We start from the raw sequence: 16029 nt of genomic DNA, 5'->3' as shown, positions 1-16029 counted from the left end.
TACTTTTCAGATGGGCAGAAAGCCTGTTTTTGTTCATCCCTTTTACCATTCCAGATGGGAACCGTTCTCATGTATAAAAATGTTCTGTCCTCTCTTCCAGGGAAGATCAGTTTTCCTGCCATCCAGGCCGCTCCCTCCTTCAGCAACTCATTCCCCCAGATCTTCCGAGACCGGACGGATGTCCAGTGCCTCATCCCGTGCGCCATCGACCAGGTCAGGAGGCGGAGCTGGGGTTTCATCCGTCTGGGTGTTGCAGGAGGTTCTTTGCCCTCTTTGGTGGGAAAGGAGGGTCTGAAAGGTGTTGTGGGGCGGAGTTGATTCTTTACACTCACTGGAAGCTTGGGGGCTGCTGCGAGGCCCGCTCAGGGGCTAAAAGCTGGCCCGCTTCTCCCACCACCCCTCCCTCCCCACAGGACCCTTACTTCCGGATGACCAGAGACGTGGCCCCCAGGATCGGCTACCCTAAGCCAGCCCTTCTGCACTCGACTTTCTTCCCCGCCCTGCAGGGGGCCCAGACCAAGATGAGCGCCAGTGACCCCAACTCCTCCATCTTCCTCACGGACACGGCCAAGCAGATCAAGACCAAGGTGAGCGCTGCCCAGGGCGGGGCAGCCTGTGCACAGGGCCACGCCACGGGCAGATGCACATGCTACTGTTCTGTCCTTTGGCCTCCGCTGCCTGAATTCAAGGGTCCAGGCAGCCTGTCCCTGTTCCCAGATACCCGGTGACCTTTTTTATTTATATTTTCATGTAGGCAAGACTTTGGAATTTTTTTCCTTTTTTTCTTCTCTGATTTCCTCACCAACACTGTTTGGGAAGCAAAATCATGGCAATTTTCTTCCATTACAGTTAAACAATAGAAAAAATGTAGTGTATTTCTGAGCACCAGCTGTATCCCAGGAGCTGGGCCAGGTGCTTTCTGTTTTTCGGTTTTAATTCTCATTGAGAGATTGTGTTCCCTTTAAAGACAGGAAGGATGAGGCCCAGAGAGGATGACCAGCTTGACCAAGTTCTCACCAGACACGAGCCCGTGAGCAGCCGTTACTGCGCTGGGGCGTAGGGGCTGGTGTTCTCCAGAGCGTTCTTGCTGAGACTCAGGATTGATGAGCGTCCTTTTGCAGAACAGTTGGGTCCAGCCCGGGAGTGCTGCACCCAGCCCCGTGTGCAGCAGGAGCTCAGTAAATATTTTTCGAGTCACCAGAGAAACTAGAAATCAGAATTAGTGTGAGCGTCCTTACTTTTCAGGTCCGTACATCTGTTGCTCGGTTCCGAACTGCCAGTATGTATACAGTCCCCTCCCTGTTCCACAAAGCTGTTGACATTTTAATTGGAACCAAGTGTGTGTGTTGGAAGATTACAACAGGAGTGAGAGAAACTGCATTTGAGGCATGTAGTGCATCCATCCGAGTCACTGCTGGGCCCCTGCCCCTTCTGGAAAGTCCCAGATTCTTGTTGGCAGTGGGGAACCCTTAGTATCAGATCGGTCTTCCAGGAAGTAGAAGCCACCCGCTTTCCCAGCCTCGCTTGGAGGCTGGTGTAAACAGGGCTTTTTCTTTCTCTTTCACTTCTGGCTGAAAATTCCAGAGCACAGAATGGGGAAAAGGGAACAGGAAGCTCCTGTTTCCTCCAACAGAGAAGTCATTTTGTTTTGTTTTTGAGAAATTGTTTTAAAGGAGTCTTTTTGGCTCTGGGACATTTTTCATTCGCTCAGGGGCCAGCAAAGCCCCGAGGGCTGGGCGAGCAGTGAGAGGAAGGTCGGGAGCCGCCCAGGCTGCCCGGGTCACGAGCACCCTGTGGGGCAGGACAGGGTCAGGCCTGGCCCTCGTTCCCAATCCCCAGACCCACCTTCCACTCCCGAGGCGGAATCTCCACACCAGCCACAAGCGCGGGCGTCTGCTCCAGCCTCCTCCCAGGAATAACAGCGGTAGAGTGCTAGGGACACGGCAGCTTGGCCGCATGCTCACCTGCCGTGTGCGCACCTGTGTGAGCTCACTGAGTCCTAACAGCCGCCCTGGAGGCTGCATCCATTTCGTAGGCAAGGAGATAGGGCTCAGAGGGCTCTGGCAGCCTCCCTGTGTCCACACAGCTGGGCAGCAGGGGGCAGGGCCGTAACCCAGGTCCCCCATGGCTTGGGCCCTCCCGTGGCCTGGAGTCAGGAGCCCCGGCTTGTCTGGGCCCCGCCACTTACCTGCCGTCGGTAAGTGACTGTGGCCGTCCAGGTGTCACCGTCGAGTGGGAGCAGCTGTACAAAACCGCAGACTAGAGGCAAGGCTTACCTGAGATCACGTATAAAAATGGCGGCAAACTGTAGAGTGCTGCCCAAATTTAAGATTTCAGTTCAAACGTGGATCGTTGGACAGCTCCTTTGTCGTGCAGGCCGCGACACGTGCCTCCCGCCTCCCCGGGCTGTCACGCGGGCCCTGTCAGAGCCTCCGCTGTCCCTCAGAGCCGCCAGCGCTCCCACCAGCAAGGCCGCTTTCCTGGGCCCCACTCATGCCCGCCAGCCTCTGCCCCTGACGTCCATCTGGTTTCTGGATGAGCTGGTCAGGGACCTGCTCCGGTCCCCTCTGGGAGGCTTAGCAAACATCTCCACTGAGGCTGCTGACTGCGCCCCCTCCCCGTGAGAAAATGAGGGTGACGTTTGTACATGTGTTTCTCAAATACTCGTTGAAAGAATATTGAAGGAACTTTGTCTCCCCTTTTTGGCTTTTCTTCTCTTACCTCTTGACCTTGATTTCTCTAAGATTATCTTAAATTCTGCAAACCATTTTGTTAGTTTCTGAGTCTGTCTGTCTTCAGCTCCTAGAACTGCCCGTTTTTAGGTGGGAGCCCCCTGCGGGCCCTGTCCACCTCGGCGCTCCTCGCCGGGCTCTGCTTTCCCCGGGAGCCCTGTCCTGTGCCTCCTGTCCTCTGCCCATAGCACACCTGCCCAGGCAGCGGCCAGCCTTCCCTGGTCGTCCCTTTTACTCTGAAGATGGCTTGTATTCGTCCTCTTACTGAACCTGAGGCCACTTTAGGACATTTTCCCCAAATGTCAGCACTGGTGGTGACTTGGCTTTCCCAATTCTGTTCTGTGTCTCTGCGGGGTGGGGGGGTCAAAGTTCACCTGCCCTCCGGTCCCCCCTTCTCTGCAGTGAGCCCCGCGGTGGCTCGTCCCGGGGCCCGGCAGGAAGGAGCCGTCTGAGGGCTCCTCCCACCACTCGTGCTCCCCGCCAGCGTCCCTGCACTGGGTGCCGGCCCTGCGAGCCTGTGTGTCCTCTCGCTGGTGCAGGTCAACAAGCACGCATTCTCTGGGGGCAGAGACACCGTTGAGGAGCACCGGCAGTTTGGGGGCAACTGCGACGTGGACGTGTCCTTCATGTACCTGACCTTCTTCCTGGAGGATGACGACAGGCTCGAGCAGATCAGGAAGGTGAGGCGGGGAGACCTCAGGAACAGATAGTTCCCAGAAGAGAAAATACAGGCTGCTAGTTAGCCCCACACAGAAAGGTTTAACCCTACTAGTTATCAGAGAAATGTAAGGTAAAACCAGACGCCGTCAGTGTTGAAAGCGTCCCCTGCGGGACCAGCGGCTCCGCGCTGTGTTTGCAGTGGTCGTGATGCAGACGCTTGGGGCTCCCCAGCTGCGCCGAGTGCTCCCGGCACCGGCGGCCTCTCAGCGGGCAGTGGTGGTGGGGACAAAGAGCCCGAGGGATGTTCGTAGCCTCAGCCTCGGCCTCGGGTTTTCCAGTTCTTGGCATCTTTTCCAAAAAACTAATCCTGAATAAGAAAGAGCTCTCTATTCAAAGGTGTTAAAAATGCAAATAGCAAAAAGTTCAGAGCAGACTCTGTCCAACAGAGGAAGCCTTAACTAAGACTGAGAGATTTTGCGGGTGGGAGGTTTGCTCACACAGGAGAGCAGGCAGGCGATGGTGGTAGACAGACACCAAATTGGCCGTGCAGTGAGACCCACTGTGTTTAAACACTGTGCACCAGGAAACAGCTGGGAGAAAACACGCCAGGGTATTCGCACTTGCCCTCGACCTCTGAGCGCTGGCTTAGCAGGGGATTTTTTTCTTTGCTGCTTGTTTGTGGTTTGGGTACTTTATTAAGTTTGTTCAATAAATACGTGTTACTGTCACCATTGGAAAATGAAAAAAGATTCGGCAGAGGTTTTAGAGAAGCCCCTGAGGCTGAAGGGAACCAGCATGGGTTCAGGGCGTGGAGTCCCCTGACCTGGCGGGAGGGTGGGTGGGGGGCCGGCCCTGTTGTTTCCCTCACTGTGCCAGGGTGAGTCACAGCTGCCCACCAGAGCCCAGAGTCATTTTAAGAAAAGCATGGTTTAAGGTACAGGATCTCGTGTTTCTGTGCCACCTGTGCACCGGGTTCTGTGTGGATGGTGCCCAGGGGAGGGAGGTGCCCGGGGCATCCACAGCCATGTCTCATGTGGCGTGTCTCCTCCCGGGCAGGATTATACCAGCGGGGCCATGCTCACCGGCGAGCTCAAGAAGGAGCTCATAGAAGTTCTGCAGCCCTTGATCGCCGAGCACCAGGCCCGGCGCAAGGAGGTCACAGACGAGATAGTGAAAGAGTTCATGACTCCCCGGCAGCTGTCCTACGACTTTCAGTAACGCTCACTTTCTATACACTTACTAAGAGACGTAATTTACCAGTAATCCCAGCCCAGTCAAATCACCACTCCCTGTAGGCTCTGTCACACAGTAATTACTGGCCTGGTGTCTGTAAGCCCCATGTGTTTCTCAGCGCTGCTTCTTCCACTGAATGTCATTCCCTGTCTCCTGTGAGCGTAACGCTGTGGGGTGACTGGGTGCTGGCTCGTGTCGCGTGGCACACGGACAAGCGCAGCTGGAGTCTCTCCCACAAAGCAGCCTCAAGCGTGTGCAGCCTTGGGCTGGATGTCCACTGGGAGCCTGTTCGGGCCCACGGGACAGCTCCTAGTCAAAAGCATCCTACATCCAAACATACTCTCAAACTGGCTCTATAAAAGAGGATGTAGTCTGTGTATGCATACCTGGAATCAAGATGTTATCACAAAACTAGAAAAAAATGCTTCGAAAAGTTGATGTGGGGAAGCTTAATGGGCATAAGAGCCATCTCAGCCCACGCCCCTGCAAAATTAAAGGAAAAGTGCTGGCCAAGAGCTTTGCTAAACATTTAACCAAGAGATCTCTCAGCGTGAAAGCTGCCTTTAACGTTTCTAAATATTGGCCAGAGTTGGCCAGTTTTTACTAATTGAGTCTTTTGTGGGTGAGACTTCCCAGCTTACTTACTGAACTCCAGACCGTGCATGTACTGTACTCCAGAAATCATGCTCTCTTCCCCAAATGTACTAACATTCTGTTTCCACCAAGTAATCCTAGACACTCCATCCTAAGAACCAATGGCTGCGTTACTCTGATCGGGTCAGACGCTGAGGGGAGTCCATTGCCTTTACAGATGCTTTGGTTTTGACACTTGACTGGCATGGAAGTCTGTCTGCACAGAGCAGTGCCCTGCCTGTGTCCCCGGACAGGTGGGCAAAGCTAGACAGCGCACAGCAGCCTCGAGGCCCTCAGCCGTGTGTCCGTGGGAGGTCTGTTAATTGAGTGCCCTGTGTAGTTTTGGGAAAGCAAAGACCTGTCTCAGGGAGAGCCCTTGGTCGAAGTGTCTGTCCTTTCTGGAGGCGCAGGGTCCAGTCCTGGCTGCCCTACTGTGGTCTCACTCGTGACAAATAAACTTCCTTTGGTCCCGCCGGTGTCACTGTGCTCTGTCTGGGGTGTGAGGAGCGAGCAGAGGCCTCCCTGCAGCCCAGGGCCGTGCCTGCCCCCCCGTGGGTGCCCCTGAGCCCACAGGGATCACACTGGGATGCATGTGGGGTGGAGACGCACAGTCCTGGGAGCCCCCGTAGTGCGGAGACGCAGGCGCCGGGAATCAGCTGGGCGTGGCCTGTCTGCCCTCCTGGCCCCGTGCTGCCTCCCACACCTCACCACATGTTTCCAGCAGCCCGTGGAGGATGCAAGCATGTGTCCGTGTCTTGAGGACGAGGGAGGCAGCCGTCGGGGGCAGGGTGGGTGGGGTCAGAGCAGCGCTGTGTGGAGACAGGGGCCTGGCCACTCATGGGGGGCCTGGGGCAGGGCCCCAGCCAGCATGGAGCCCGGGCTCACTCTGCCCGCCCACCCTGTGTTGCAAGTAGGGAAACTGAGGCTCAGGAGAGAGGAATGTGACTTGTCCAAGGCAGCACAGTGACTTTCTGACGGAACAGGCCTGTCCTGTCTCGTGTGCTGTCTCCACACAGGGGCCATTTTACCCACGAGGGCCCTGAGGTTCCGCCTGGGCGGCCCCAGGCACCACAGGTGCCATGAGTTTATCACCCCTCCTCTCCCAGCCTCAGCTCCTACCACACCAGATGTGGCCCGTGGAGGCGAGCCCTCTACAGAGGATGGCAGGCTATGTGGCTGGGCACTGAGGCAACCTCCCTCTGCTCCACTGTGTCCACGTCACAGGAGGGACCACAGCAAAGTCCCCAGCGGGCGGGGGGGACAGGGCCGCCCCTTCCCCCCAGCCAGAGCCCCCAGAAGGAGTGGGTGTTGTCCTGGGGCCACAGAAGGGCGGGGCCGTACAAGTCAGTGACTTTGGGTAGGACCCCCTCTTCCCTGTAAAACAAAAGCAACAGCACCTCATGTTTGGGTCAGCCAGGCCCTGGATCGGAGGTCAGGTGACTTGCCCAAAGTCACTGCTGATAAGAGCCACAGACCCTCCACCCCCCTCACCCCACATTTTGCTAAAAACCAGTGGATTCTTAAAAGTCCCCCAAGAGATGCCCTGGATCAGGACGGGCAGGTGTGTGGCCTCGTCCCTGTTGGGGGTGAGGTGGGAGGTCATCCCAGCCCCTGTGACTGTTCGTGTCCACCCCTCAGGCCTCACTGTGCCTCGGCCCCCGGTCTGCTGGGGCCCAGTGGAGCTGCATCGGAGGGGCAGTGAGGAGCACCTAACAGCAGCGGAGAGCTGGGCCAGGCGCCACGCAGGCTGCAGCAGGTGCAGCTTGGCAGCCCCGGGGCTCCCGGTCAGCACAGTCTGGGAGCCCTCGGGTGACCACCCTTTATCTCCCAGGTGCAGCCTGGACTTGCTTAGGGTGGCGCCCTTTAGTAGGAAAACCCAGCTCTGGCCCACTAACTCTGCACCCGGCCATTCTCTTCCCCATCCCTTCACGTCCGCCCTCCAAAGGGCCTTGCCTCCCAGAGGCTGTGGCGAGCGAGGCCCGGGCCTTCCTGCAGAGCCACTTCCCCAGCACAGCAGGACCGGTGCTCAGTGACCAAGGGTCCCCACCCTCACCGGGAGGAAAGAGTAACTCTCCTTCCAAGGCTGAAGCAAGTGGGCAGGCTAGTGGTCTTCTTGCCTAAAGTGGACACAGGGTTTGACAAATACTGAAACCTTTTGTTGGCAGACACCCTTCTCCCAGCATTTGACCAAAGCATTTCAGCGTCTTTAACTGCAAGCCTGATGAACTTCCAGGAGTCCACCGTGAGGCCTCGTTCCCTCTCACACATTCCACACCCCCTGAGCACCTGCTACATGCCAGGCCCTGACCTGGATCAGACATGTGCTGCCGTGGGTGCCTTAGGGTCTCGGGTGGGGTGGGGGTCGGGGCAGGAGGTGGACAAGTGACCAATGAACCAGGGCCCCGTGGGAGCAGAGTAGGAGACACCTAAAAGCAGCCAGTGGTCAGGCAGGGAGAGCTTCCTGGAGGAAGTGACGCCTGGGATGTGGAGTTTGCCAGGCAGAGAAGAGGGACGGGCGTTCCTGGCAAAGGGCACAGGGTGTAAGCAAATGCTTGGGTCTGTACAACAGGGGAGGCCAGAGGAGAGGGTCCGTGCACGTGTTCTGGGAACAGGAAAGAGTTGTTCAGCCAGAACACGAGATCCTTCAGTCCAAAGTCACGGTCAAGGCTAGTGTCTGAGGGAGTGAGTGTCGAAGGCAGGTGTTGCCTGGCTTTACCAGAGAGCTGATATGGTGGGGACTGGCAGGTTCATGCTGGACGGTCGCTGGAAGCCACGTGAGGCCAGAGAGAGGGCTGGGGCCTCCCCACTGGGTGGCCTTGGCCAGGCTTGGCTCCCTCTCTGAGCCGTTGTGATAACCTATGTAAGGACGCAGCAGTGTGGAGGGTACTCGGACCCTCCCTCCTCCAGGCCCCTTGGAAAGGCGGCTCAAAGAGGGTGGCTTTGGGCTGGGGGTGGTGAGAGCAGGCCTCACACGGCACGCCCCCCTGCAGCAGGCTCAGCGCACAGGCGCGGCCCCCCACCCCAAAGGCTGAGGGAGCGGGGCCAGCCGGAGAGCTGGGCTGGGCCTCAGTGTGCCGTCTGCGCAGTGGGAGCCCTGGTCACACAGGTTTGGGGGCTTGGCCTTGGAGGACGAGCTAGAGATTGGGAAACCAGTCACCAGCCCCACAGACCACAGACAACACCACTGAACAGCCCGACAGACGTTTTATTGGCAAAGCGCTCCCCACTGAGTCTGGGGTCTTCAGGCGCGTGAGGGTGGGTGACCAGACCTCTCACCAGGCTCCGCGGGGACTGCCCGGCCACCCCTCCCCGCACAGGCTGGTGCGGACACGGAGCAGGCCAGGCACCAGACGGCTGCGCCTGGGTTCCGTCTGGCGGGGAGACCAGTCGGCTGCGTCTGAGGACCAGGCATGAAGGGCACACCCCACGACAGGACTGGGAGAGCTGACTGGGGAGAGGGGTACGGGGTGGGGGTGTGCCAAGGGGACACAGGGTGCTCTGAAGACACGGGGCGGCCAGGAGAGGTGAAAGGGAGGCCGGGATGAACCGCTGACCAAATGCACGAACGGCTCCAGGCGACCACGTCCTCATCCCAGAGGCCCGCTCCTCCCTCACTCTACGACCCTCAGGCCAACCCCGGGCCATGGCAGGTGGGCCGTTTGACCTCCTCGTGGCCAGTCGCTGGGCAGGGAGGCCCCGGCTGTGCTGGCGGAGGGGCCCGTGGGGCCCAGACCCGGACACTCCCCCCGCCGCTTCCAGCTCCTGCGGCCTCTGGGAGCCGCTGGCGGGTTGGCCCCGGGGACGGGCAGCAGCTACGTGAGCAGGCCCCGCGTGAGCCTCAGCACCGCCTCGTAGGTGACGAAGACCACCATGTTGACGGGGAAAGCACGACAGCAGTTGAGCGACAGCCCCTTGAAGAGCACCCTCAGCCCCTCCTCGCGAACGCTGGTGAGCACACAGTGCAGGAGGCCCCGGAAGCGCTGCTGGCCCTGCCCGTCTGCCTGCAGGCGCGACTTGATCACGTCCATGGGGGTGGCCACGGCCCAGGCCAGCACCCCTGCACAGCCACCGGCCGCCAGCACGCCCAGGACATCTGCGGGGAGAGCCCCACGGGCGCCTTGGTTAGAAGCCACACTGGGGCCCCCCGAGGAGAGCGGGTGGGCGTCCCGGGCAGGGCCCGGCCGGGAGGGAGCCCTGGGCTCTCGCCGCTGACGTGACCTGTCCAGGGCCACCCAGAGCAGGTCTGTCCTGGCTCTCGTGTTGAGGACAATGAGCGTCCCCCCCGGGAGGCGCTGGGTGCCAGTGTGACCTCAGCCCACCTCCTCTCCCGCCTGAGCTCGCGCGGGGCTGAGCCGCCCCCACCCCTCCACACCGTCCCAGGCCCCAGCCCCCGCTCACCGGGCCGGCTGTGGCCAGCAGGAGTCAGCCACTCACAGAGGATGGCGTAGGAGAGGAAGTAAGTGGCAAAGGAGTGACCGTCCCGGAAGAGCAGGGCCGAGCTGCCCTTGTAGAGGCCACGCAGCCCCTCCTCCCGGGCCACCGTGGCCAGGCAGTGCAGCGGCCCCCGGTACTTGGGCCCGGGGCACGTGGGGGGCACAGCCGAGGGCCCCGAGGCCGAGGGGCGCCGCTGCTGCGTCTGCACCTGCGTCTGCGTCTGCGTCTGCGTCTGCAGGCGGACCTTGGCCACCTCGGTGGGCGAGGTCAGGAACACCTGGGGACGGGTGGGGGAGACAGGAATGAGGAGGCAGCACTGCCCGCCCTGCCTGCCCCTCACCTCCCTCAGCCCCTGGGGCCCACGGTGACCGCCGGGGAGCCTGGGCCCCACGAAGCTGCAGGCTGGCGCACGGGCCGCGGTGCAGCCAGGGCCAAAGCCGGTTCTGCCCACCCAGCTGGAGCCGGTGCCTCCTTCAGCCACACACTCTGCCGGCAGAGGAGCCTGACACGCAGTAGGTGTCGGGTACATGTGACTCCAGTTCACAAAAGGGCTTAATCACACCATTAATCTGTGAATGACGTGTTCATGTATTGTTTAATTCATGTAGGTATTTAATGTAAGAATAATGTAACATGTAATGTAAGCATTGATAACATTAATATAGAACATAGGATAATTTTACTTATTATATTGGCTGCATCTCATGGATACGCATACCTGTCAGACCCCGTGCTGGGGGCTTCACACACGTGACCTCATGATGCCTCTTACAGATGAAGAGACAGACGCTCAGAGAGGCTCCCCAGCCTGCCCTCAGTTACCAAGTCAGCTGCATCCTCAGCCAGAGTCCCCCAGCCTCCAACCAGCCTCTCCCCAGCCCCTGCGGTCCAGGACCCCCTCACCCTGCTCCACTCACGCGGACAAGGCCGGAGGCGAACCCCGAGAGCGTGATGTCAGTCTTGGCGGGCTTGGCGTCGGCACTGCCATACCGGAACCGGCAGATATGCGCGAGGCAGTGGCTGTAGGTGCCAAAAGACACGGACGAGACCAGGGACACGGTACACACGGGCAGCGAGAGGCCCCTGTAGAAGCCCCACACCTGGTGGCAGGTGGAGGGGACCCAAGGGCCCAGGTCAGGCCAGAGGCCCAGCAGGGAGGAGTGGCTGCCCGAGGGGACCCTGAGCCAGGGAGCTGGGGCTCACCCCTGCCCTGCCCTCCCTCACTGCGGGACCTCAGGCGAGTCACTTACTGCCTCGGGCCTCAGTTTTTTGGGCTGTAAAATGGGGATTGTAACACCCGAGGTTGTGCTGAGGGGACGAAGGGACAGGGACGGGCCCAACCTAGGGCAACCATGGAGTGACAGTGCTGAGAAACTAGCAGCTCAGTCGTTGCTGTTTCTCTTTTGCTCACCCCTGGTCAGCACTGATTGCCAAGTTCACTTTGGTACGTGTCTCTGAGACCCTGCTCTGGACGGGGCTCTGATCTGGACCCTGGGGACCCCTGAGGACTCCACCCAGCATGCTTTCAAGGGGTGTCCAGGCTGGAGGGGACAGAAATGCAAACAGGGGCCTCTCCAGACCTTCCAAGTCCCCAGATGACCCCTCTAGACCGTCTCCTAGGGGCAGGACTTCATTCTGAGCCCCTCCTGTGTGCCGGACACCCTGGCTCTCATCCTCAGAGGAATCCAGGAGGTTGGCATAACTATTCCCATTTGGAAGGTGAGAGAACGGAGGCTCAGGGAGAAGCTCAGCATTGCCAGGCTGGTTGGTGAGTGGCAGCCCTGGGATCCGAGGCCCCAACTTCCCCTCGCCCCGGGCCTACCCGCTCTCGGCGATACGTGTCCCAGATGCAGTCCCAGATGCCCGTGTACTTGGGCTCCGTCTGGATCCTGACCTGTGGGAGACGCGGGCTTCAGGAAGGGGTGGCTCCAGGCCAGGGGCAAGGTCGGCAGGGCCTGGGGTGGGGAAGAGAGCCAACTCCTGATGGTCGTAGCCATGCTGGCTGCACGCAGAGCAGGGGCAGTGAGCCCCCTTTCAGATGAGCGGTCTGAGGCACAGACGGGAGAAAGGGGCACTGACCATCCTGAGACCATGGGGGGAAATGGGTCTGACGAGCAGGCTATAAAGGTCTTCTGGCCATGAATGGGGGACCTAAGCCCAGGCAGGGGCCTTGGGGTGGGTGGCAGGGGCCTGGCGATGACCGCACCTTCACCGTGTCCAGGGGGTAGCCCACAGCAACACCGCAGACACCTGGAAGGAAACCAGAGGAACCGGTGAGGAGAGCGGGAGCCTGAGCCCGTCTCAGGGAAGGAGGGAGAGGGCAAACCCTGACCACACTTCTGCCGAGAGAGACCCCACCAGGCTCTTCTCGTCCACACCGTGTCTCACCCGTGGGGAGAGCGGCCCCCACGTTACAGATGAGGAAACTGAAGCTCAGAGAGGTAAGTGATGTCTGCCAGGCTGCTAGTGGTTTCTCCTTCCCGGGTCTTGGCCCACTGGAGCCTCGTTCTGAAAGCCAAGGACGCTCTCTGGCCTCCCCTCTGGCATCAAGTTTTGGGAGAATTGGTCTGACCTTTGCTGGGCCCTGTCTCCAAGCCAGGCCAAGCTCGCACTCAAGCCTCAGTCTATGAAAGGTTTGTCTGCAAGCCAGGCGGCAGCTGTGCCATACAGCTCTGGGGGGTGATGGGGGATGATGAGGGGTGATGAGGGGTGGAGGGCACAGCTCAAGCAGAGGCTGGGAGGTGGGAAAGCCTGGGTCACCCCAGGACTCCATGAGGGACTGCCTGGAAGCACAAGTTTGCATGGGACAGAGTAGGACTCAAGGCTTCCTGGACCAGGACCCTCTGCCTCCTGCAAAGAGGGCAGGTGCCACCATCCTGTCCCTTTCTCCTTTCCTGACACCAGGGTCTCAACGTCCAAGCCCCGAGCACTGCCTTGAGGAAGACAGAGAGCAAGTGGGCAGGTCCTTGGGATTTCACCTCTGGGGGTGGGGGCGTGTGGGCCATCTGAGGACAATACAGCATGTGGGGGCTGTGTCCTGTTTACTATGTGTCCCAGGACTCAATAAATATACACAAATGAAAGAATAGAGTGAATGAGTGAATGAAAAGGAACAAAGAGAGTAAAGCAAAAGACTGACTTGACTGACTTGGGTAGAATTACCCTCCTTGACCCTTACATATACCTCACTGAACTCCTACTCATCCATCAAAACCCTGCCACAGCATCACCTCCTCTCCAGAGCCCTCCCTGACCGCCTACTCTGGTCTGCCTCTGTGCTAGAAAACACACTGGTCACAGTCTCTGTCACAGGGCTTTGCTGCTGTCCCATGGCCTGCCCTCTCTGACTCCAGAACTAGAGTTCCTCAAGGAAAGGCCCAGGTCTGATCCCCATGACCCAGAGCCAGGCATAGAGCAGGAGCCCTTTCCACCCAGGCCTTCCCTGGGCTCTGGAGGAAAGGTGCAGGATTCGGGAGCCCTTCCTGCTGTGTGATCTTGGGCAAGTCAAGCCCCTTGTCTGAGCCTCCTCCTTAGGGCGCTAATGTCCAGAGAAGCAGCTGGCCTCAGGCCCGGCCCACAGCGGGGCCTCAGAAAGCCCACTGCTGAGGCCAGGGCCCTGTCTTTCCCGGCTCGGCACTGCCCTCCCCTTCTGAAGAGGACTCTTCCCAGAAGTATTGATGAGCAGCTGCTGCTGTTTCACAAGAGGAGCAAGGTCAAGGGCGTCTCACCCAAAATAGCCTGTGTGATCAATGCTGGGAGGAGCCTGCTCCCGGTGGGCTGGCTGCCACTGGATCGGGCCTTCATAACAGCCTCTTCCCCAGAAGTGAAAACGGTCTGGGGGCCCAGCAGGGCTGGGTGTGGCCTGTGGGTGCACACAGCCAGCAGGGGGTTGCCAGGCTCAGCTGGGATCCTCCCCCTCCCCACCCGCCCTTGCAGTCAGTGTGGCAGGACCCAGGCCCCATCTGTCCCCACCGTCCACCCTCTCCTGGAGCCTCTTGTCCCCTCCCACGGCTCAGCCATCCTTCTCCACCCTTATGACTCCCAGCCTCCCCCCGGCCAGGCAGAGACCACCCTCTGTCCCCACCCAGCAGCCCCAACCCCCTGTCTGCCCCTCAGCCTCCCGGGCGGAGCCCCCCAGGCCAGTTCAGACTCACCACCCATCCCCCCCACAGCTCCTCCTGGGCCCTGTGTCACCTGCCCCGAGTCTCTGGGAAAACTGCTCTCTCCTCCCAGCACCTGTGGGCCCACGCCAGGCGCCAGCCACTTCCAGGGAGGGAGGGTTTCAAACCCCACTGCTACCCGGGTAGAGCACCCCCTCCAGCCCCTCTTGGAACCTCCAGGAGGAATGGTCCCCCTCGAGGCCCCACTGTGCCCACTGTTACCTCCAATGGCTCCAGCAACAAAATCCATGGACAGCGTGGGTGGTAGGGAAAGCCCTGCGGTCAGCCTGCCTGAGAGAGGTCCGTTGCCACCACCAGGGTGGCCTCAACAGCAACCCGCTGGCTCCTCTCGGCCCTTAAATACCTGCAGTGGGGGTGGGGACAGGAAGCCGGAGCCTGCTGACCAGCGGCCCCGAAGGCAGAGGCCGTGCGGGGCATCAGGGGGGTCACCGCCCACCTGGACTCCCTCCCAATCTACCCCGAAGGACCCTTGTCCCAGTGCCCTCAGGACCCAGGTGTCAGGAAATGTGTGAGAGGCCACGGGAGGCGTCAGGTTCGGGAAGCAGGATCACGGATTCCAGTGCCTGTAGGCCAGGGCCCTAGGCCACATCCAGACAGCCCCTGGGAAGGCAGTGACGCCCCCATCCCTCCAAGCCCAAGCCCAGGCCTTATCCATGCCCTGGGGCCTCTCCGACTCCCCTGGAATTGCGCCTGCCAGGGGAACCCTCAGAGCTCCTTCTCTTATTCATTCAGCAAACACTATCTGAGTTGAGGCTGCACTGTGGCAAATAAGACCCCAGCCCCATCCCCAAGGAGCTCCTGTTAGCAGGGAGGGAGTGGCGGGGCGACAGGCCACCAGTGACCAAGCGTCCAGGAGGCTGGCCAGAGCCCCTCTGTGAGCAGCCCAAACACGGGTCACAGGCCGCCCACCGTCGGCTCCACGCCCTTCACGCTACCCAGGGCCCACACTCCCCCTGCCGCTCCCACATCTGTCTCCCTGCGCCCAGGGCCCCGGCCAGGTCTAACTCCACTCTGAGTCCTCAGCACCCAGCCCGGACCCAGCTCTGGGCAGGGCTCACTGAGCAATGGGACTGAGGGCCAGGGCTACCGATTCGGCCTCCAACCAAACCGGGGCACCTCCTAGAAGGGCAGCCGCTCCAATAAGAGGCCGCTTCCATCTGCTGGTCACTGGAAACCACTGTAAAGAATGGTGAAGCACCCCCCACCCAGCTGTGCACCATGCTTTAGTTAACCAGGCACTCCTCCTTCACCAGGGGGTCTTCGTCACAGCCCCGGGAGGGAGGTGGGGCTGATGGTCCCATTTTACAGATGGAGCCACTGAGGCCCGGAAAAGGGACTTGCCCGGGGCCATGTAGGCAGCAGGGCTGGAGTCAATTCCCGGATACTTGCACAACTAGGCCCTCTCTGATGCCTGATGCTGGGGACCAGGCCCTGATACCCGTGAGCCCTGCCCTCATGGCCGTCACGCCAGTGGTGGGCACAACACACCCCCACATGACCCACACGCAGCCCTTCAAGGACACTGAGGCTCAAGGAGACTGTGCACTTGCCCAGGGTCACACAGTGAGTGTCCTACCAACCAGAGAGCTGGCAGGAGTGGGGAGAGGTGTTGACATGGCAGCGTCCGGACAGCCCCGTCCAGGCGGCCCTCAAGGCAGGGGCCGTGTGTCTACCTGTTTCCTGTCCTCTGACAGAGGGATCTGCAGGCTGGCCTTGCACTGGCTGGTACTGATGGAGGGGTAGCCTGGCCTCACCAGCCCACCTGTTTGTGGAGCAAGTGGGGGACACAAGTTGGCAGTGGCTGCTGCCACGACAGAGGACAAAGGGCAAAGGCAGGCTTTCCAAGGCCAGTCCTGATGCCCATCCTGACCTTTAGAGAGATGCAGGTCAGCATCCGGTTAGGAGCCAGGCTGCCTGCCTTCAAATCCCAGCTCTGCCACTCATCCCAGCTCTGAGACCTTGGGCAAGCCCTTAACCTCACTGTACCTCCATTTCTGCATCCATGAAATGAGGACAGTACCTGCCTCTCATCTGTGACCACTCAGGGCAAGCCCCAGGTGTGTCCCTGTGGGGGTGGCCAGACAAATGCTAAGGTTGCATGAGTAGGATCATAGGTTCTAGAAGGAGGGAGGTGACAGGCCTGTTCTGAGCAGGGC

The 16029-nt window shown here is 60.0% G+C and overlaps 2 protein-coding genes across 4 annotated transcripts in view; one reads left to right on the top strand and one right to left on the bottom strand.

Moving 5' to 3' along the window:
* WARS1 (tryptophanyl-tRNA synthetase 1) overlaps positions 1-5731 on the top strand; it is a 29539-nt gene extending 23808 nt beyond the window's left edge. For all 3 annotated transcript variants that reach the window (XM_057731840.1, XM_057731841.1, XM_057731842.1), the window contains exons 8-11: positions 101-213; positions 414-587; positions 3272-3412; positions 4449-5731. In XM_057731840.1, coding sequence (XP_057587823.1) covers positions 101-213; positions 414-587; positions 3272-3412; positions 4449-4610 — 590 coding nt within the window. In that variant the 3' untranslated portion in view covers positions 4611-5731. The remainder of the gene's footprint in view (positions 1-100; positions 214-413; positions 588-3271; positions 3413-4448) is intronic.
* A 3339-nt stretch (positions 5732-9070) lies between these two features.
* On the bottom strand, positions 9071-14102 carry SLC25A47 (solute carrier family 25 member 47). The gene is made up of 6 exons (XM_057732520.1): positions 14075-14102; positions 11899-11942; positions 11515-11586; positions 10610-10792; positions 9657-9969; positions 9071-9351 (listed from the first exon to the last, which is right to left on the bottom strand). Exons 1-6 carry the CDS (start codon positions 14100-14102, stop codon positions 9071-9073), a joined length of 921 nt encoding a protein of 306 aa, XP_057588503.1.
* Positions 14103-16029: the final 1927 nt, after the last annotated feature.

The sequence above is a fragment of the Hippopotamus amphibius genome, chromosome 4 (genome assembly GCF_030028045.1).
Source record: "Hippopotamus amphibius kiboko isolate mHipAmp2 chromosome 4, mHipAmp2.hap2, whole genome shotgun sequence".
NCBI classification, from domain to species: Eukaryota; Metazoa; Chordata; class Mammalia; order Artiodactyla; family Hippopotamidae; genus Hippopotamus; species Hippopotamus amphibius.
Note: the sequence above shows the minus strand (reverse complement) of the source record. Positions and strands in the feature narration are given on the sequence as shown.